The sequence below is a fragment of the Pogona vitticeps genome, chromosome 7 (assembly GCF_051106095.1).
Source record: "Pogona vitticeps strain Pit_001003342236 chromosome 7, PviZW2.1, whole genome shotgun sequence".
NCBI lineage: Eukaryota > Metazoa > Chordata > Lepidosauria > Squamata > Agamidae > Pogona > Pogona vitticeps.
Window position 1 is genome coordinate 18,522,626 of NC_135789.1, and position 21,712 is coordinate 18,544,337.

Here is a 21,712-nt window from a genome sequence, read left to right on the forward strand (position 1 = left end):
TGAGAGAGTCAAGCAGATAAAGCTGTAATCTCCCGATTAGATGATGTACATCATCCATTACCGCTGAGCATGGATAATGTACATCAATAAAGGCAGTGCCAGAGTTGGTGAAATGAGCTAATTATCTGGTGATTGCCAGAAACGAATGTCACATCGGAACCAAAGTGGAGAAAGCTGAGCTCTGAGGAGACCCAGGAGGAAATTGCCTAAGCCACCGGAAGTTGGAAAGGGATGTGTTTGGGGAAACCTCGTTTATCATGGCTTCGTCTGTGTTCCTAAACTCACAGATCAGTCATTCAGTATAAGCAGGAAATGAAAATGAGGGCCAAGAGTGTCAGTCCTTAGATGTCTCCCACCCCCTAGGCAAGGATAATGAACCTTCCTCCTTTGACTGGCAAGGAGAGGAGAGAATTTCCTGAGCCTATAGGCATGACTTTTCACCTCGGAAAAGAGGGTAGCCAAACTACATTAAGCTGCAGCCAGCTGTTGCGATTTTTGGGCAGAGTAAAGGTTTGGAAGCATGGGATGGGTTTCTCGCCTCATTGGAACTCATTGCCCCAGCCTTGTGGGCTTTGCATGCATTGGTGGGCTTTGCTTTACTGAGGAAAAGGGCACTAGAGGTGTTTTGTACAAAAGGCAGAGACCATCGGGTGGGGGAAAAAACAGCTTGTCTTGTTCTCGTTATGAAGTGTGGAATCTTTAGTAACTTGCAACATCCTTCCTTGAGGTGTCTCACCCTGTAGAGGCAGCCTGTATGGTTGTGAATAAGGAAGAGAGCAGTTCTCTTCCGTGCAAGCGACAGTTTGTGCTGACTCCAGGTTTTTCCAAGCTCTGGAAAGGCCCTTCTCCCACTCTTCTAATTACATTTCTGATGGTATTTTAAGTTTCACTTCAGCATGTCCACTATCGCAACCAAATCCTTTTATGGATGAGAATCTTGAAGAAAAAGGGATTATCCTCTTCCCCCCCCCCCAAATCCTGGAATCCAGTTTATATATAAAGATGCTGCTAGGAATGAGATTTTTTAAATTTCTTGGACTATAATTTGCATGATTATTCATTCTCAGAGCTCCACCTGATAGACAAGACATCTTACAGACACCTAAATGTGGCTCACCTGGGAGAAAGGCCTCAACCCTAAGGCTCTGAGACCTAGCTAGGCCTAGCCTTCACTCAAGCTTCCTGTTCCTGCCCCAGTGTGGGCTGGAAGATTTCTTTCTGAGCAGGAAGCTAGGCCGAGATAGGCCTCAAGGTCCAGTTTGAGGTCTTTTTCCCCAGGTGAGCTCCCAGAGTGCAGAATTAAGGGATTTGTAGTCCAAAAATCCAAAAATATCATTCTTAGCGGTGACATTCCTTCTAGCTATTCATGAGAGAAACTGAAAACAACATTAAAGAAGTGTAACACCATCCATTTTGATAGCATGTGATATATATTGAAAAAAAAGGTGTTCCATTCCATGCTTTGTGGGGAAATCGTCTTTTTAAAAAAACAAAACAGGGGAATTCTGTTTATATACAGAAACGAGGGAAACAGAACAATGCAAACAGTGTCATAAAGCAAAACATGTTACATCCAAACTTGTCCAGCTCTCATACAATTTACACAAGACCAGAATACTGCCAGTGAAACGTTAATGCGTTGAAAACTGAGAAGTATTAGTTGAAGAAATCATGAGGGGAAAAGTGCTAAGCAAAGCGAAGCTGGTAGGCAGTTGCTTACGTATAATTTCTCCAGCAGCATGAAATTAACATGCAGAAATTAGAATAGAACAGAACGGAACAGAATTATGTCATTTCATCAGCGAAACAGTAGCAGAAAACTGCCACTTTGTAACATGTCCCCTGTTTAGATTCCTGGTCTTGCGCCGAGCTGTTGACTGGCACCTGACCGGGAGTCCGAACGACGACTCCTTCGCAAAGACCTGCCACTGGGAGTTAAGTCATTTTTTGGCCAATGTTTCCATACCACTTCCCCCAAATGATTTCCTCCCTGTTTAGCCAGCATGAAGAATCACAGAATCGGAGGGCTTTGTCCATGATGGAGCTGGTTTGAAAGTCAAGGGTGAAGACCAAAGGCCGCCAGATCTGGGCCCATCACCCATCCAGGCACCTACACCATTAGGGACAGTAATTTTAGTATTTTGAGTTCAATTTCACCTCCACTCCACCTTTTTCTTTACACTAACAGGGTATGTTCCTAGCTCCGTATCCTCATTCCGATATCATACTCATGGTAGATTCGGCATGTCTTTATCGATCTCTTCTTCAGCTCATACTTGTACCAAAAATATGCTCTGGGTGGGCTTTCCTTTTTTGTTGCTAGCATCAGCAGCAAACACCCTTCTATTCCTGTAATTCTGTGTTTTACACAAGTTTAAAATGCAAAAGCAGACCTGCTCTAAACGATTTCTTTTTAAAACTCTGGCTGACGTTAATTTCTGGCCCCCCCATCCCACCATTGCAATAATGTAGAAGAATCATGCTGCTGTAAGGGACTGCATGAAAGTGTGACGGTGTGGGTGTGATGAAATGTGACCTCTGTGATTCTATGTGGTGAAGTAGGTCAGGCATCACCCAGGACTTGGGAGGCCTGAGTTCAAATCTTGAACCTCATGGGGTGACCTCGGGGGTAGAGACACTCTTTCGAGACCTATCTACCTCACCAGGTTGTCGTGGGAAGGAATATCAAGCTCCTTGGGGAAAAGCTGACCTAGGAAGGTAAGAACTAGAAAAAGTTCATTAAATTAATAAAAAGGCGTGAGATGGTTTATATCCAGAGTCCACATTTTAGGCTCTGAAACAGCCAAGGAAAGAGCAAGGGGGGAAAGTGTTAAAAAGAAATATTAAAAATACTATTAACTTGCCATGAACAGGAAAATTTTGAAAGAAGTGAAGAGGATTAACACCCCCCCCCCACACACACACACACAAGTCAGTCCTGCTTGAGGTCTGGCCTTGAAGCCAAAGGGAGGAAAAGCAATGACGTGAGGATTAAGATCGCAAAGATGATCGCTTCCCCTCCCACCGCCACCAAGACAACCTCTCTCACTCGAGACAGCCTTTGCATTTTCCTTGACTCCACGCAAAGCCTCCCCGTCTGCGGTGGCTTCGGAGGAATGTCTCATCTGGCTGTTCTAATTGGCAGCTGGCTGTGAAGAAGCCGCAGCCTTGGAGGGAATGGAGAGGAAAAGAAAGTCAGCAGAGAAAGAGAGATTAAGGAGAGGGAAAGCACCGGCATCACTTTATCCGTCGCTGGAAGCAAATGCTTCCACGAGGAGCAGAATAATCTTCTGATTTATGGGATATCCCCAGCCAGCTTAATAATTGGAGCTGGCAGCCCATCAACGGTTCCTTCGTACTTTGGTTTGCAACCCAGGCTGGAAAACCTTGATGCATCAATGGAGCACCATGAATGGCAAAAGGAGGCAGATGGGTAAACTGCAGCTTCCTCCCCTCCGGGAAGTTGCTAGGAATGTTTTAGCCAAGCAATTGAGCCCAAGTGGTGAGGGCAGATCAGAAGGCCCATGCCTTATTTGTGTCCTTTTCGGCTGGGTTCTGATTATTTCTACTCTCTGTTTCTTAAATGATGCTCTGATCCTGCAAGGGTGCCGTTGTTTGCTGCCTACAGAATCTGGTACCTGGAACAGAGAGTATGGTGGAGAGCAAAGGATGAGGTGTTACGCATCTGTGCTGGCAGAGAAGCAGAGGGGCCCGCACTTCCCACCGTGGCATCCACAACAGGCACCCACAAACTATGCCATCCCTTCAGAGTCATGCAGCATAGATTAAAACACAGAGTGGTTATTTGTTGATCAAAAAGACAAAATCTCCATGATTTTTGGAGCTTCCCACCACAGAGAGGCTAAACAGTCCGCCACAAGGTCAGACCAGCCTGCGTTTAAAAGACCAGTTTTCATCCATGGGGCTCAGGAACATCAAAGTTGTAAGAACCGAAAAAAGAGAGTGTCTTTGAGCTTTTGAGAAGGAACTTGGAATTGTTGGGGATCAAAAGCCAAGAGTGTGATATGGCTGCAAAAAAGGCCAATGCTATTTAAAGATGGATTAACAGAAGTCTAGTCTCCAAAGCCCATGAGGTGAAAGTTCCCCTCTAATGGGCACTGGTTAGGCCTCATCTTGAGTCCTATGTCCAAAGGATACCAACCTTTAAGAAGGATGCTGACGAAAGGGAGCAAGTTCAGAAGAGGGCAAGAAGAAGGATCAGGGAACTGGAAACTAAGCCCTGGGAGGGAAGACAGAAACTACTGGGCATGTTTAGCATGGAGAAAAGAAGACTGAGGGGTGATAGGATAGCACTTTTCAAAAACTTAAAAGCTTGTCCTACAGAGGAGGGGCAGGATCTGTTCTTGATCATCCCAGCAAACATGGGGCTCAATCCACAGAAAGTCGGATTTTGGCTAAATGTTGTAAAAAAAACTTCCTAACTGTTGGAGCAGTACGACAGCAGAACTACCTCTGGAGATGGTGAGCGCTCCAGTGCTGGAGGCCTTCAAAAGAAAATTAGACCACCCTCTGTCATTTCCACTTTAATTTGGATTCCTGCAGGGAGCAAGGGTTTTCACTCAAGGACCTTCTGAATGCCTTCCGACTTCATGGATCTCCCATTCTTGGAACAGCATGCAGTTCTAGTCCTTCCCAAGCAACCACATTGAGTCTCCATGTGCATGTCTTTGAAGTGACTCCTACATCAGAGTTATATTTGTTCTATAGACAACAGGGACTTGGGGCAAAAATTAGAAAAATTGGGGCCGAGGAGAGTATTCCAGTAGCACAGCTCAAATAAATAAGTGCAAGAATTCCCAAAGAGTTGGAAACACCAAAATTAGAAAGAGTGGTGGTATCAGAGATAAGACTCCTTAATACTAGAGCCTGTCTTGACTATCAGGGAAAGCAAGAGAACAGAAAAATTATTGGGTGTATCTCTTTGCAAGCAAACATGTAAACAGATAGGGGTAGAAAGCATGCTTTCCACGCAGAAGAGTCCATATCTGATACTGGCCACTCCAGGTCTAAAACCCTGCAGAGACATAGCTACTCTGAAGAGAAAAATACAGCATAAGAAGAACAAAGAATCTTACCAAGTATAATTTGCTGGCCACGGATGCATGGCTGGCATGTGGGAAGTCCTAAGTACAGTACATAAGAGCATCAAAACAGCCATGGTGGCTTCCTGCACGGAGCAGGGGGTTGGACTTGATGGCCTTATAGGCCCCTTCCATCTCTATGATTCTATGATTCTTTGAACAAAATGCCTTTTTGTGTTTTCGGATGGCAGTCCCCAAGCATTCTGGGAACGCCAGCCCACCAACCCAGATTTGCACGTGACTTCCCAGCACTGCCGGGTACTCTGGCCTTTGCCTCCTGTTGTTGGTTTGTTTCAATGAAAGCAAACCAGCCCAGGGCTTCCTGGGAGTCACAGTCTCATTGCCCCTTAGGCGCTGTAGGTGGCACCTCCCAAACAGCTACAACTCCAAAGAAGCAAAGGGAAGAGAAGCTGATGGTGTTGGGAAGTCACTCAGACTGCCTTGTCTAGAACAGGCAGAATCTAGATGTCCAGATTTGGGTTCCTTGGCTAGAATCCCCAGGATTTGGGGAGGAAACTGGGAACGGTAGTCCATAAACATGAAAGAGCACCTCCTCCCTGCCCACAGGGACTAGATAAGATCAAAGGCTTCTCTAGCCCAGAATTCTATTCATAATAGGGGCCAACCAGTTGAATGTGAAAAGTTAATAACCAGGACATGAAACCCAAAGCATCTTTGGTCAGATTTGGTCAAATCTTCAGTCTTTGATTTGGATTCCTGCGTCGAGAAGAGGGTTGGACTCCATGGCCTTTCTGGCCCCTTTCCAACGCCATGATTCTATGAACCCTTTGTGGTGCTTTTTGGTCAATAAAGAACTCAGACCTCTTCCTCTCTCATGAAAAAGGACCCAGCAAGCAGGGGAAACAGTGCTCGTGGGCAATAGTGAGGCTGAAAGACAGTCAAAGTTGTTTTTGAGTACCCCTTTTTAAGAAACCTGTTAAATATTTGGAATAAATATAAAGAGAAGTTTTGTCCCTTAACTTCACCATTAAAACTAGTGACTGAGACAGAAAAGTTTCCTACAAATTTAAAGGATTTAGTAGAACTATTTAAGAATAAAAGGGTTGCAAGATTGAAGGACTGGATGGGTAACATGAGATCGAAGGAGTTAATTATGTCTAAACTGCAATCTAATAAACTATCATGGTATAATCTTATTCAGTTAGACACCTGGACAAAGGATTGGTTGAAAACTAATGGTAAATGTAGAGAACTTACTAAGTACGAACAATTTCTGTCATCACATGAAGATATGCAAGATACAATTTTGAAAGCAATAGTAAGTAAAATATATAATATAATTTTGGAACAAGAGGAAAAAGAATGGGGAATAGAAGGTTTAAAATTAATTTGGGAAAATGATTTAAAAACAGAAATTAAAATAGAGGATTGGACAAAAATGTGGAGGATGAGAGTGTTAAGATTAATGTCAACAAGAATAAAGGAAATTTTTTTAAATATCTGTCTAAGGTGGTATTTGACTCCTGTAAAATTGAATATAATAAATCCAACATACCCCAAAGCATGTTGGAAATGTGATGAGGAAATTGGTACGTATTTTCATATGTGGTGGGAATGTAAAGTGGTTAAGAAATTTTGGGAATTGATTTTTAAGGAAATGTGTGATATATTTGGTAAAGACATTGATTTTAATGCCAAAATTGCTTTATTGTCAATTTTTGATAATACAAATCTGGACCATCACTCGAAAGAATTAATCACTAATTTTATGACAGGTGCTAGAATATTAATAGCTAGATTTTGGAAAGACAAGAATGATATTAAAATTGAAGACTGGTATTGTGAAGTATGGGACATTGCATTAAATGATAAATTGACTATGGAACTTAAAATAAAAAGAGGGGAAATAAGTTGTAACAATTTCTATGATATTTGGGGTAAATTTGTGGAATTTGTGTTAGTGAAAGGAAGGGGGAAAGCCTCTAAAGAATACTCAATACAATTTTGGAGAGGTAATCTGTAAGAAAAAAAATTATTATAGTAAATAGAGTCCCGTGGGTATGGGGTGCACATTAGAATTTAGTTTATAATAAGCACTATTACTTGTAAGGTTTTTTTTTTGTATTTTTGTTGTTATGTATGAGTTCTTTTGTGTATTTTTTTTGTATAAAAAGAAATAAAAGATAAACCTTGAAAAAAAAAGTTGTTTTTGAGTGGTGATACCCAGAATGCTGGCTGTTGAATTCTGGGATCTTTAATAATAATTAAAAAATAATGGAATCCTCCCCCCCCAACTATAGCTTCTAGCCATGACCCATCCATAGCATAGCGCAGCCCAAGTGAGACAAATGGTTGTGGAACATGGGCTTGGGAATTCCATAAGCACGTCTCCCCACCGTGGTAATAACAACATAATAAAAACAAATGAGTTTGCTGTACTTTTATGACACTTTGAAACTGGGGTCTTAAACACCCATCTTGTCCCAAAGTCTTCTCTCAGATGAAGAGAGTTGGCGGGGAAAGCGCAGAAACTGCACTTGTGGTGCAGGGGTTAAACTGCAGTACTGCAGTGAAGACTCTGCTCACCACCTGAGTTCGATCCCCAGGGCTCAGGTAACTGGCTCAGGGTTGACTCAGCTTTCCATCCTTCCAAGGTCAGTAAACTGAATACCCAGCTCACTGGGGGGGAGGGGGGAGAGACAGGGGCAAGTTGTAGTCTGCATAATTAAATTGTAACACCCCCCCCCAGAATACTTTAAAGCACTTTGCTTTCAGGTTTCCATTTCCTGGATGATTTTGGTTCACTTCCCCATCCCACCACCCCACCCCTCTCTCTCCTTCTCAGTCTGCCCTGCCTCACAAGTTTGTTTGTGAGCCCACCATGGGGAAGAGGCCAGCCATGGACCCACCACCCTAGTGTTTATTTGAGGAAAGGCAGGATATACAGTAAATAATCATATAAAATAACCTATTGCAGCTTTAACAGTGCTGCAGCTTTGTAACTCGAGGGGCTAAAGGCCTTCTTGACCTCCCCGAGGTCACAGAGTTCGTAACACTTCCTTGAGAAAACTCGGATTTGCACAGTGTAAGGCAGCACTCTGTGTGTGTGTGTGTGTGTGTGTGTGTGTGTGTGTGTGTGTGTGTGTGCGTGCGTGCGTGCGTGCGTGCATGCAAGCATGCGGGTTTGAAAAGGTTGGAATTGGCCCCTTCTCACTTCCCAGACAGCAGTCAGAGACTACCAACATACGCTTGAGCCCGCAGTCTAGATTTCTGTTATCTGCTTCTTTCCCATCTTTTGCTCATGCCATTGGAATTTTTTTTGAAGCTACATGAAAACTCCTACAAATCTTCACATGCATTTTTCTTAATACGTGCATTTTATACGCCCATTGCATGCTTGCTTTCTCTATGGATTTGCCAAACAGAATTAATTTTTGTTACGTTTTCACTTGCTGAACTCAAACACCGTCATTTGGCGAAATTCAGGAAAAAAAACATTTCTGTTTTTTGGTTCAGGAAGCACGAATTGAGGGAGTATCCGTGAAGACTCAGAGCTAGCGCGCTTCTTCTGCATCACTTTGCTAGATGGTGGGACTGAATCGCACGCAAATTGGAAAAAAGTTCGCCAACCTGCCTCTGTAAGACAGAGAAGTGAGTACCGAGCAAACACTTGTGGTGCTCATACAGGTTTCTACTCCCAAGAAAACCTTACTTAAGGAATATTTCCCTGTCTTATTCTGGCCGTATCCCTCCCACCCCATGCTTTCTGTATGGACAGAGTCCATCTGAACTGTTGTCGTTGCTTGTCAACATCACAGCCTTTTCGAAAGCCGGGGACAGCTCTACCAGCCCGTCAAACGGAGGCCACATCCCACAAGCCACGGAGAGGCCATGCTACAGACAGTGGGCACCCATCCCTCCACAACCCCTACATGCAACAAGAACAGCTTGGGGGAGGACAGTGATTAACCATTGTTGGCCCAACCTTTGGGGCCACCTCCCATCCCTTCCCGTTTCTCGGACAGGGAAACCAACTGAAGTGCAGGACGGGAGGGTGACGAGACATGCGCGGCAAGAGTTCGAGACCAGTTTACGAAAGAGGGATCAAGGAACGTAGCGGGATCTCCTTCTCGCCCATCAGCGTGTCCCGTTTGAGACTGCTGCCTTTGTTCACCACTTTGACTTTGAGGGACATTTTCTTCATGTTGGCCATGCCCAAGCCATCAAAGAAAAAATCCTCGTTAAAGATGGGGTTCCGGCTGTTCTTGATGATGGTACTCCGTTGCTTCTGAAGCTTGCCGGGATTCAGGTAGAGGGCCACGCAACAGTTGATGCTCCGGGCATCACAGTGCTTGTCGTAGAGGTCTTCAGCGGTGACCACGCGGATGCGCAGGCGGGCCTTGGAAGGGTTGTACTCCACGGCCAGGCGCATGCTGCCCCCTTTGTTCAAGTTGATGGTGTGCTCTTTGTGAAGCCGGTCCTGGGCATCCACAGGAGGAAGAGGTGGCTGCTGGACACCCCCTGCTGCGCTGCCCGCCGGAGGGGTGGCGCAGCGCATGCGCCGCTGGGAGCTGGGGCTGGTGTCCGCTGAACTGTCGTCGGTGGACAGAGAGCTGTTACGGGCCACGGAGTGTTTCAGTTTGATGACTTTGGACTGGCTTTCCTGGCTGAAGATCTTGAGAAGGGACACCGATCGCGAGAGCAAAGGGGAACCGAACGGAGAGGACTCGGCCGACGAGCAGGTGTCGCTCTCCCCGCCGCTGAAGTAGCGGTAAGGATTCATGAGGGACATGCTGATGTCTGAGGGGTTGAGGTGGCCACTTTCCCCATCGGTCTTGTTCCCTCCTGAGGGAGACTTCCGTTGGGAACTTGGCGAGGAAGACTGGGAGGGACACAGGCTGGTGTGCTCGCTGTGAAAGAGCGACTCTTTGCGGCGCGTGTGGGGGCTTTCCATGAGTGTGGCAAAGCCATAGGATGTCTGGGCCTTGGGCACATAGGGCAGCGACATGGCCGTCTGCGACTGGGGGTCCGCGTTGGTGCTGAAGTCCTCCTCGGACATCCACTCATCAGCGCTCTCTATCTGGATGATGTGCCGACTGGCAACTTTTAAGAGGTTCTTGCTCTCCGAAGCCGCCTTGGCCGGCAAGCGTGGGCTGCGCTGGGGCTTGCGGCCTGACAGGTTCTGCTCCGAAGACGAGGTGCCCAGGTTGGGTTTGGTCTTCCCTTCTGCTCCTTCTGCCTCGGGCGGCACGGTTGAGAGCTTGGGCGGGATGAAGAAATCCGGGATCTTATCAGGCGTCAGGACATTACTGTACAAAGGACCCTTGGATTGCTTATCCGCAGAGTCGTTGCCCCGGGCGTTGCTGCCGTTCTCCACCGAACCACGGATCTTCTCCAACAGCCACATCTTCCTCTTGGCTCTTCCTCGTGCTCAGGAGAAGGGTGAGCAAGTCAGAGCACCTGGTCAACAAAAGGGGGGGGGGACAAAAGAAAGACACACAGGAGAAATCAATCTCTCGTAAAAAGGAGGCCGAGATCTGCTTTTCAGCATGTTGATTGTAGGGAATCCTTGGTTTCAACGGGCAACAGAGTTATCAAAGATATAATGAAAGCACAGACGTGTTGGCTGTGATACACAAAGCCATCCCACCAAGGGAGAGAAAAGGTAAATACAAAATGTGTATCTTGGAACTATCACACCTTTGAGTCTTCCCTGTTGTTGTTACCTGCCGCCAAGTTACCTCCCACCTATGGCCCGTCCTGTGAATGAACGTCTCCAAAAACCCCTGCCCCCCAGCTCCTGCAGACTCAAGCCTGTGGCTTCCTTTAGGAAGTCAATCCAACTTGTATTTCATCTTGCTCTTTTCCTTCTGCCTTCAACTTTTTCCAGCATGACTGTTAAAAAGTTTGTTTTCAGTCATGCTTCTGCCTAGCCGTACTGAGTATTCAGTACTACCGTTTTGTATTAGCTCACCATGTCAGATGTTGAGAAACCTTGTAAGGCTCAAGCCCTTTACTAACGTAAAGAAAGGAATGTCTTGAACGTGTTGTTAAAAGAATTAAAGAAAAGAGAAGCCTAAAGTCAGCTACACCAGCCAAGTGGAGATACGTCAATGATATGTGACTAGTACAGTCTATAAGCACCAGTGGACATCTGTAAACTCAAAGACACATTGGTCAGATATTAATTAATCCATGAAATGGTCCAAACCATTAATTTTCGTTTGCAACATTATTGTCTTTCCCAACAGGTCTTGGCTTCTCACAATGTGCCCAGTTTTAATCTTTTTGCCTCCAAAGATATTTCGGGCTTGATGTGCCCCTTGTTTGTCTTTCTGGCGGTACCCACCATGCTCTTTCTCCAGCGCCACGTTTCAAACGAATCAAACACACACACACAGAGAGAGAGAGAGAGAGAGAGAGAAAGAGAGAGAGAGAGAGACTCACCCTTAATCTAGACCCTCCTCTGCAAGCCTGAAAAGATCTCTGGCTTCCTGACATCACAAATAGCTTATCGGCATCTTTAAAGACTTGGAAGTTTTAGGTGGCCTGGGTTTTGAAAGATGTGCGTGCAATATACTGGGGGGGGGGGCGGAGGGAGGGACTGTGTCCAGAAATGCTCAGGACAAACAGAACTTGTGGGTATTAAAGATTTCTTTTGTTGCTGGCGCTGCCAAAGGCTGACATGGTTAGACAGTTTACTTAAGTTCCTCTGTTTGCTATTCCCCCACTGTCCCATGAAGCATGAAGTTCCTCCCAGAAAGATAATAGATTTCATGCTTCCTTAAATGGCTCTCTGCACTCTTTTTCACTACCCCTTACATCTACCGTGTTCCCCCCAAAATAAGACAGGGTCTTATATTAATTTTTGCTTCAAAAAGTGCATTAGGGCTTATTTTCAGGGATATTTTTTTTTCATCTACATTTATTCAAAGACAGTCTGGTCCTCTTCTTCTGGTTGCTGCACAAAGGTGGAGGGCGGGGTTTCACTTAACATGGGGCTTATTTTAGGGGTAGGGTTTCTATGACAATCATCCTGAAAAGTCCTACTAGGGCTTATTTTCTGGTTAGGTCTTATTTTCGGGGAAACGGGGTAAGTGGGAACAACAACAACCAACACGAGCCATCAAGTTAGTTCTGACTGATGGTGACCTTTTCCAGGGTTTTTCCAGGGAGAAGTGGATCCCCCTTCCCTTCTCCTGGGATGGTGTCACTTGGCCAAGGCTACCCAGGCTGGCTCTTTTCCCAGAAGGCACATAGTGGGGGATTCGAACTCCCAACCTCGGGCACTATACCCAAATACTTAACACACTGAGGAACCAAAATGAAATTCTCCACCAATTGTATAAAAGACTCTCTTGCATCTAATTTTTAAATCACACTGCTGAATTTTAAGGTATTTACAGATACAAATACTTTACTGCTTTGCAGATGATCAGGTTGTACGCAAGAGCATAGATTAATTTAATCTTAAAAATAGTATTTGGCATCTCATGAAAGAACATATAACCAAGCATAAAAGGCATAAAGTATTTAACAATTTGGTACATCTCCCCCCTTCTTTTTAAAGTGAAACAGGATTATCTTTCTTTTGAACCCCCTGCATTCAGCAAGGGGAGTTAACATCTAGAGCGGCCCTTATTGCACCCACTTGATATATATAGATAGGTGCTGAAAGACAAGGAGCCTCTCCAGGTGAAAATGTGGCAACCTTCATTCAGCGCTAAAAGTGGTTCCAAAGACAAGCATTCGGATCCAGGGTTTGAGGAGTTAAGCACATAAAAGTCCTGTCTCTCACTGGCTTGCATCCCAAATATGGGATTATCTGTACATGTTGTTCAGTTCTGATCACAAGCAGACTGAACCCGATTCTTAACAAGTTCGTTGCGCGTGAAGGTTTTGCTTTTTCTTTAATCCAAATAGGGGAGAAAGGAGACACGAACTATGTTCCACCTGGGGAGGGGCATGGAGTGTGCCTCTCTGCTTCCAGTTTTGCACCGCGATGGACTGCTACCTCTCCGCACTGCGGGGCCGCCCCTGGTAGACACACTCACATACCCATCTTTGTAAAGTTGTAACAGGAGCATTTTCCTGAGCCATAGATGTGGCCACGTTGCTCCACACTGCCCCTTTCCTCCCTCCCCACCACTGCCCCTTTGGCCCCAGAGCACCACACCTCCAGGACCAGCAAAGGGACAAAACACCCCTAGCTGACCAGAGTTGCTCCATTGGCTGGCTCCGTATCACAGACATGAAACCATCGGCCATACGCCTGCGGTGCTCAATTCCTGCTATGAGATGACCGGAGTCAGCCCCGGAGAAAACCAGCCAGCTTTACAAAAGCGGCAAACACGCGCCTGGCTTAACTTCTTTACTAACAGCAAACAAAGCTTTGGTTCCTCTTAGAGCGATGATGGGATTCCTTCGAATATTTCTTTATTCCACCTCGGCATGTTCTCTTTCTGTTTCACAGCCCGTGGGAATTGGCGGTGTGGGGGGGGGTGAGCAGGCTGGAGGAATCAATGCCGCCAGCAGGGGATGATGGCGTATCGACCAACGAACCCAAAGGATGATGCGCAAGCCAGCCAAGTGAGAGAGAGAGAGAGTTTGGGGGGGGGGTTGCTGGATCACTCTGCGGTTGAGGTTTCTGGTTTTGGAGCCAGAGGTTGGGAGTTCGAATCCTCCCCCAGGGCCTTCCAGGAGAAGAGCCAGCCTGGGTGGCCTTGGGCAAACTGGACGCAGTCCCGCCGCAAAACCACTTCGGAGGATCTGGAAAAGTTGCTGTCAGTCAGAATTGACTTGAGAGCACATGATTATTAGAGGAGGAAAGAAGGGGCTCTTTGGCTCAGAAAGGAGAACCCCAAAGGAGCATGGGGTGGAAACGAAGGGATGGGAACCATTAAGGAGTTTTTTTTTGACATTCTGCTTAGCCCAAGGGGCCTTGATAATATTCACGCCTTTTATTCCCAGAGGAAGGACGCCTTGGGAGAGGTCTCTGATCCCTTCCGAACTATTCTGGGGCCTCAGTCTGGATTCTGTCAGCCTTCCTCCCAACCTGAAATGTGGCTTTCGGTGGCCCTCTGGGAGCGTCCCCCAACCCTTTGAGGCTCCTCTCTGCTCTCAAGGCTTCATGCTTTCAATGCTCGGCCAATGCAGGAAGTTCAGAGGATGATGGCACCAGTTCCATTTCATCAGGCCTGTTACAGAACAGGTTGGCACAGATTTTGCCGGCCGCTCAGATTTTGTGGGACTACACATTCCATCAACCTTAGGCAAGAGAGACAAAAAGGAGAAATGTCTGGATGGGTGTGGAGAAGGTGTCAGACTGGGACTCAGGAAACCTGGGTTCGAATCCCCACTTGATCACAAAAACTCACTGGTGGAAGGCACTGGTCAAACCAGCTCTAAACGATCTCACATACCCATGGAAGCCCTTTCAGACTTGCCACACATCCGCACACCATACACACACGGACTGTAATAAAATGCAGTTTCAGAATAAAGTCAGATTATTCTGACCTTATTCCTCCAGTCCATTTCTGGGCAGAATTCAAAGGTGGTTCTAACCAATAAAGCCCTCTGAAGGACCACATCTCCCTTGGTGAGCCTGACTGAGTACGTATTCTGATCCTCAGGGGGGAATTTTCTCTTGGTCCTGCCACCTTCACAGGTCCCTTGGGTGGGGATCCAGGAGATGAGTCCCTTCTTCTTGGTGGCTGCTCCTTGAGACTCTGGAACTGCCTGCCACTGGTGGCCAACTTGGCCCCATCTTGGCTGTCCAAAGGCCTTTATCTTCAGGCAAGCCTTCCCTGTTATGACTGCCTGCCTGAGAGAGTTTATTTTTTTAATGGATGGTTGTCCTTTGTTGCTTTTAAAGGTGTTTGTTGGTGTTGCTTATGTTGTCTTAGTATGATATTTGTTTGATCCTTTTAATCTTTTTATCCGAGTGTGCCTTGCACTACATTTTCTGAACCTTGGGGAAGCTTTCGTGATGAAGCCGTTAAGGTTGTAAAGGAAGACCTAGAAGGCTTTACAGCTGGTCAGGGTAGTTCAGTCGGAAGCCTTTCACAAGGAATTTAAAGATTCCTGATCATACTTTAAATTCTAGGGGTCTGCCAGATGGAGCCATAGGCCCGTCTACCTTTACAGGCGCATCTGGTGGGGACCCGGGAGGGGAGGGCTTTCTTTTCAGTGGTTGTTCCTTTGGACTCTGGAACTCCCTGCCACTGGAGGCCCCGTCTTGGCTCTCTTTCCGCCAGCAGGCCAAGAAGACCTTTATCTTCAACTGGCACCCTGAGTGTTTTTTTAATGGATTGTTGTGTCTTACTGCTTTGAATGTATTTTGGTATTGCTTCTGTTTTTAGTACTGTACTATGTTTTAAAAATCCTTTTTAGTATTTATATACTGTTTTTAGCTTTAAATACTGTCTTTTTATCTGTTGTAAGCTGCCTGGTGTCCTTTTTAAGGAGAAAGGCAGGTTAAAAGTATTTAAATAAATTAAATAAATAAATAAATTTGTGCGCTAAACTCTGGAAGACATAACGAACCCAAGAAAGAAGTACAGATATCAGAGTTTACATCCCTCCCCCCCCCCCCAGCATTTCGGCCGAATTAGACCAAAGGTACTTCCATATGTTTTCCACTGCTTTTGTTCAAGTTCTACAATAACTAAACCTGCCTCCCAGGCAATACTGAAGCTTTAGGAGTTTTTAACACTTCTCTTTAAAAAAAAAAAATTAATTAGATTTTATGTGGTGCAGCACAGAGGCGCAGAGTTAAAACAAGGGTACAAATTTCACAGCGTCTTGAGACACCAAGAAAAATATCTCACTTTCTGGCTCTGCAGAACACCCGCCCGCTAAGATGTTTTGTGATCTTTGTTTTTTAATTCCAGAAGTAAGATCAATCTGCCCAGAAATCACTGCGATTCCCAAGCTAACATCCTTTTCTCCTGCTCAGGATCCCCCTCGGACAGGGATGGGCAATTAATTTCTATAGGGGGGGCAGATGAAAAATCTGAACTGTGTTTGGGGGCCAAACCAACTTTACTTAAAAATAAAATGAAAGTGATGTTATGATTGTTTTTATTTTAAACTTGTTAGTCTTCACAAATACTAAAGAAGTTTTTGTAGTATGTTAAAGATAAGCAAATGATCAACTTTAGAGAAAAAGCTATAAATGGTTTTGATGCCCGGCAAGCCGGACAGGAGCGGCTCGCGGGCCATTATGTGGCCCTCGGGCCGCACTTTGCCCAGGTCTGCCCTAGGAAGAGTATAGAGCTGTGCAGAATTTGGCCGTATCTTGGGCAAAAAAAAACATGGGCAAAAATTTTAAAAAGCAAAAATTATAATGGGAAAAACAAGTGTGTGTCCCTTTTCCAGGAAGCTGAGGAACCTCACGGGTGTAGAAAGAAGTCCCAGTGTGGTGTCTCTACATGTAAAAATTTGGGAGATAGCTGAGAATGATTTTTTTTTTCAAATCTTCATAATGTCCTAGTTCAAACGTTCAGAGAAAGAACAGGGTCTGTATTACTTCAGGGTTCTTTTGCTAGGGTTCTTTTGGTGTAGTGTGTTAATAAAACCTGGTACAGAAAGAACTAAATCATCATCATCCTCTTAGAACAGCAGAGCTGGAAGGGACCCCTAAGGATCATACAGTACAGCCCCTGTCAAGGAGGCCCAGGGGGGATTCGAACTCTGAACTATGGAGCTACCCAGCCGTTCAGAACTTTGACACAATTGAGCCACACCGGCGAATGTATGAGATCCGTTCGGTGAGTTTCCATGGCCTGGCAAGGATTTGAAGCCAGGTCTCCTGAGTCTTCATCTGTCACTGTATCTTGATGGAGACTGACCAAGACTAGAATGTGGCTTTATTTATAAGGGAAGCCCCCTTGCTCACCGGCCAGGCTCCTAACGGGTATGGAGGAAGCTCCAATTGCATCACTCCAGATCTGGGCAGAAAAGTCAGCAACCTTAGAGCAGCCACGACAGAGGAGGGCTTAAGCTAAGCCTGACCCAGGGGGCTACACATGGCCTCCCCCATGGCCCATTTGTGGTCCCTGGATCCCCCTTACTGGGGGGGAAAACTGCCAAAAAAAGAGACATTTTCCATCTCTGAATCCTGCTTCTGAGATGCTGGCGTGTGTGTATCTGTGTCTGTCTGTGTGTGTGTGTGTGTTGCAGTGCCCCTTCAAAGGAAAACCCACAAACCCCATAAATGAGATTCTAGCAGCACCTTCTTTTGTTATAATCCTTGCTTATTGGGGGGCTGGCTGGCTGTTGTATTTCCCTTCCTGGGGGTGGAAAACCATCTTCCATGAGTCTCTCCTGCCTGGTGTCCAGCGTCCCAAGCTGTGTGGACCCTCCGTTTCCTATTTTTCCCCATGGGAAGTGGCGCAACCAATAACGATGCAGAGCGAGAGACTTAATCTTCTCTGCGGCTTAAAAGCAAGGTTTACAAACAGCTGGCTCGCCTGGACTTTTCCCAGCAGGCTGAGGAAGCCGGTCTCAGTTTTCGGCCAGACAACTAAAGGAAGTCAGCAGTCCACAGAAAATTGAAAAGAGAAAACTGGACGGAGAAGAAGGACTTGGAGGCAATAAACAGAAGAACGACACACTCACCCCTTTCAGAACAGTGACTGTTCTTCTTGCCCACACAGCCAAGAAAAGGGGGAAGAGCAGGTTAAGGAAGTGGAAAGAAATCTGATTCAGAGTCAAACATGAATTGGACCCCAAGATTTGGGTTCTACGAAGGTTTTACAATATTAAGCCCTCCCTCCCTTTAAAGGAATTTAAAATCTCCTGCTCCTGTTAGGTTTCAGTTCTGGAATCCTTTGACATCCAGTAAAGCCTTTCCTTAAACTGGCTCGCAGGAACAGATCAGCCAAAAGAAGAAGAAAAAAGATTGTCGAAAAAGACAGAAACCACCAGTCTTCTTTTCTTTAAGGAACCTAACAGCCTAACTCTGTACCAAGGATGTACCCTGTCTTAGAGGGGGTCCGTCATCCAGCCTTCAAATGGGGAACCAGACACCAGCTTTGGGGTCACGAGTCTCGGCAGAGCTGCAGCCATCCGGTTTTGGTGCCCAGGATAAAAGGGCGCCCGTCTCCCACTCACTCTGCCATGGGGCACGGGAGAGCCCCTCGTTCCAAAGCAGAGGAATTTGGTGGAAAAAACACACACACCAAGGGAAGAAGAAAGTTCAAGCTCTGAAACAGAGAATATTAAACAGGATCGGGGGTGATCCTGCTGATTTTTCCTAACACTCAACCATAGATTTCCCCCTCTGGATTTTGGCATCTTCTCATTTTGGGGCTAAGTTCCAGTTGCTCCCCTGAGTTACAGCCTGGGTGCAGCCACAAGTCAGCTCGGAGCCCTGAGGGCAGAGTCAATCCAGGTGGGCTGTCATGCCCATCAACCCTAACCATATGGGGATGATGGGAGTTGTAGTCCCTGATGAGCAATGAGTTACTTGGAAGACTTCAGGGTGATGGGCCCGGAAGAAACCCCCTCGAGAAAGAGGGTCTGGATTGGCATAAGATATAACGCTGAATGAGAAGAGTTGGACAAATTCCCCCGAATAAGCTCACCTTGTTTTCTGGATCTCCAGCCCCCCCAAAAACTGAGCTAGATGATCCTTTAGGGTCCCTTCTGGCTCCACAAGTCTGTGGAAACCACAGAGCCAGACTCTCTGGGGGCAGGCCCCTAAAGAGCCCGGAGAAGAAGTCAAAGCAATATGGTCCAGCACCGTCATCAGCCCAGCGTCGTACGGATCTGCCCCCTCTTCAGAACAGGAAACAAGAACAACTCAAACAGACTCATTTTAGCTGCAAACGATTCACATATTTCACATTTCCTTCCAGCAGAGGTCAATGCCGTGCCGGGGGGGGCGGGCGAGGCGGTCTTCTGATCCACCCCAAAAAGCAAAAGTGCAGAGGGACACCATGCAGAGGAGCACAATTCCTCTGTCACAAACGAGCTGCCCTCTGCACATGCCCAGGAGAAACCTTCCTAGACTCAATATAGTCTAGAAAGCATCTCTGGCTTTGTCAACGAGGCTCGAACCTCACTTTTTTGCATTCAAACAAAACCTCAGTCCGCCTGTTCTGTTTTGTTTTCTTTCCCCGGTTGTCAAATATTTGAACACAACCTTTCTCAAACACTTTTGGATGCACAATGTGTGATGTCTGATTCTCTTGTGGACGTGCGGTGGTCATTTTTCTATAGTGCACAAAGTTTTTCCTGGGTTCTCTTGTTGGCTTTTTCTCCTTTTTCCGAAGGGTGTGAGGGTGTGGGGAGGATGATTTACACCGTTTCCCATCAACCCAGGAAAAAAAAAACCCTTCTAACAGAGACTTCACAAGGAAAAGGGGGGGTTGCTTTCAACTGAGAGCTGCAAGCCTTCTGCCTATGTTCAGGGTACTCTTGCTTTGCTCACCATCTCCTGCGGTTGTGGTACCACCCCCCCCCCCAAACCCCAGGTCAAAAGAGAAGCCTGGTTAAGTTTTCTAACCACCCTGTTCCACCCAGCCAGGGCTGATTTTTCCAGCTCTTTTCCTGGTATCCTGCTTCTGGAAACAACTGGAAGCGAATAAACCTCTCTGTGTTTATCTGTTCTAAGCCTGGGGAATCCTTTTTAAAGAGGATTCTCATAAAGACAGGAGTTTTCGACAATTTCTTCTTTCCAGCTCCTGGGGAGGAAGGGGGGAAAGTAGAAAACCTGTACTCACCTGTCACCCAAAAACTCTGTCAAGGCAGGCAAGCCAGGAGATGGTGAAGTGTCGGCCCAGGGTTGGATCCTGCCACCTTTCCTTCGGCTCTGACTGAGGACACCCAGCGACCTGCGTCTTCTTTTTATACCAGCACAGTCCACCCTCTCCATTCATCGCAGGCACCCACAGAAACCTTCCAATTAGACGCTCGCTGCCGTATTCCTCCGAAGACGACGGCCAGATGGTTTTCTAAAATTGTAGGCTCAACACACACACACACACAGACACACACCCCATCTCCGCTGCAGGGCAGCGAGCCATGCATCAGCTGCCCACCTGGAATAGAAACCCCGGTGACTCTCACATTTAGAAAAGCCGAACCAAAGCAGCCACTTCTCCTGCTTCCTTCAGCCTGCCATCCCTGGCTTAATTCTATTTTATTTAAAAAAATTTTTGCACCCTCCTTCCTTCTCCCTCCTCAGCACAAACCTAACAAAGGGCTTGGACGTGAGGTAGGCTTAATTAAATTTGGTGGTGCGCGGGTGCATCTCTCACATCTGGCCATTCACGTTCTTTAAAAAATCATGCCACCGAGAGCCCCCCTGCTTCCGAAATGTTCAGCTCCTCACCTGCCTATTGTTCTCGGCCCTCGGCTGTACTTTCGCTTCCTCCTCGAGCGCATATCTGTTTGTTTGCAGACCTGATGCGAAAGCCGGCTGTTCTCATATTGGCAGTTTTAATGGCTTGCAACCCCCCCCCCCCCGAGACCACCGGCGATGGCACAGTATTAAAACCCTGGTGAATAAATCTGGGCACGCCGCATGGATTTCTCCCTGTGTGTCTTGTCTGCTCACAGGCAGACACGCGTGTGCACACACATGTGCATGGGCCCACTTCAAAGGCAGCCGTCCCTGGCTCATTCCTTTTTAAAACACCGCTCACCCCGACCCTCCTTTCCCAGCTCACAAGCAGAGTTCTGGCCGACAGGATAAAGCAGAGCTTCTGAGCCTGTGCAGAGTACAACTGGAAATGTGTTTGGGTTGCTTCCATGAGGGGGAGATAACTTCCCCCCTCTTTTTAAAAAAATATCTTGAGGGCTGTATTCTGCCAGCCCCTCCTGAAAGCAGACTTTCCCTTCTCTCCTTCAGCCTCTGCCACCACTTCCTTCTTCGTCCTTGCCAGCCTCTTTCTTCCGTCTTGATACCACCTTTTCTTCCCTCCCTCCCTTCTTCCCTCCCCCCCCTTCTCTCTCATCATCATCCGCATCCTCATTTTAGGACTGCACAGCTGGAAGGGACCCTCTGGATCCTAGAGGGCCCAGAGGGGGATTCAAATTCCCAACCTTGGGCCCCGCAGCCAGAAACCTAAACCCTTGACCTCTCCAGCATTCCTTCCTCTCTTTTTTCTCTCTTTCTGGAACCCCTTTTTCAACTCTCTCTCTCCCTCCCTCCGTCTCTGGGCTACCCCTTTTCCATCTGTCCCAGCCTTCCTCCCACCCCCTTTTTTCTCTCTCCTGTTCTCTCTTGTGCAAGATCACCATTGGCTCAGCCTGCACAATTTGTGCAGAAAAGTGGAAGGAGTTTTGGGGCAAATTCATAGGCCAATTTATGCAGAACGGCACCCATGCTAACTGTGAGAACTTTCCCAAAAGCTCTGGGAAATCCTTTGCCACCTCTGGCAGGGAGGACAAAAATGTTAATATGGTTTGCCCTTATAGGCAAAGATGAGTAAAGTTCGGATCTGACACTCTTAATTTTATCTATAGTCAGAATCTTGTTGGAAGGAACAGAATGTGTCAGAGTAATCAGGCAACCAGTAGGCATGGTGTTTCCATATATTTTTTAACTTATTCATTCTTTATTTTGCAGTCACCGGCCCAAGTTAAAGCAATAAGAACAACGTAAAGATAATTATTAAATTAACTACAGCCCCCAG

General features: G+C 46.4%; 1 protein-coding gene and 1 long non-coding RNA gene across 3 annotated transcripts in view; one reads left to right on the forward strand and one right to left on the reverse strand.

Moving 5' to 3' along the window:
- LOC110079281 (uncharacterized) overlaps positions 1-21,712 on the forward strand; it is a 155,863-nt gene that overhangs the window by 100,086 nt on the left and 34,065 nt on the right. The gene's annotated exons all lie outside the window — the stretch shown is intronic.
- On the reverse strand, positions 1,412-21,296 carry C2CD4C (C2 calcium dependent domain containing 4C). Its single transcript, XM_020794206.3, has 2 exons — positions 19,796-21,296; positions 1,412-10,523 (listed from the first exon to the last, which is right to left on the reverse strand). The coding sequence occupies exon 2, from the start codon at positions 10,468-10,470 to the stop codon at positions 9,154-9,156; it is 1,317 nt and encodes a 438-aa protein (XP_020649865.1). The 5' UTR covers positions 10,471-10,523; positions 19,796-21,296; the 3' UTR covers positions 1,412-9,153.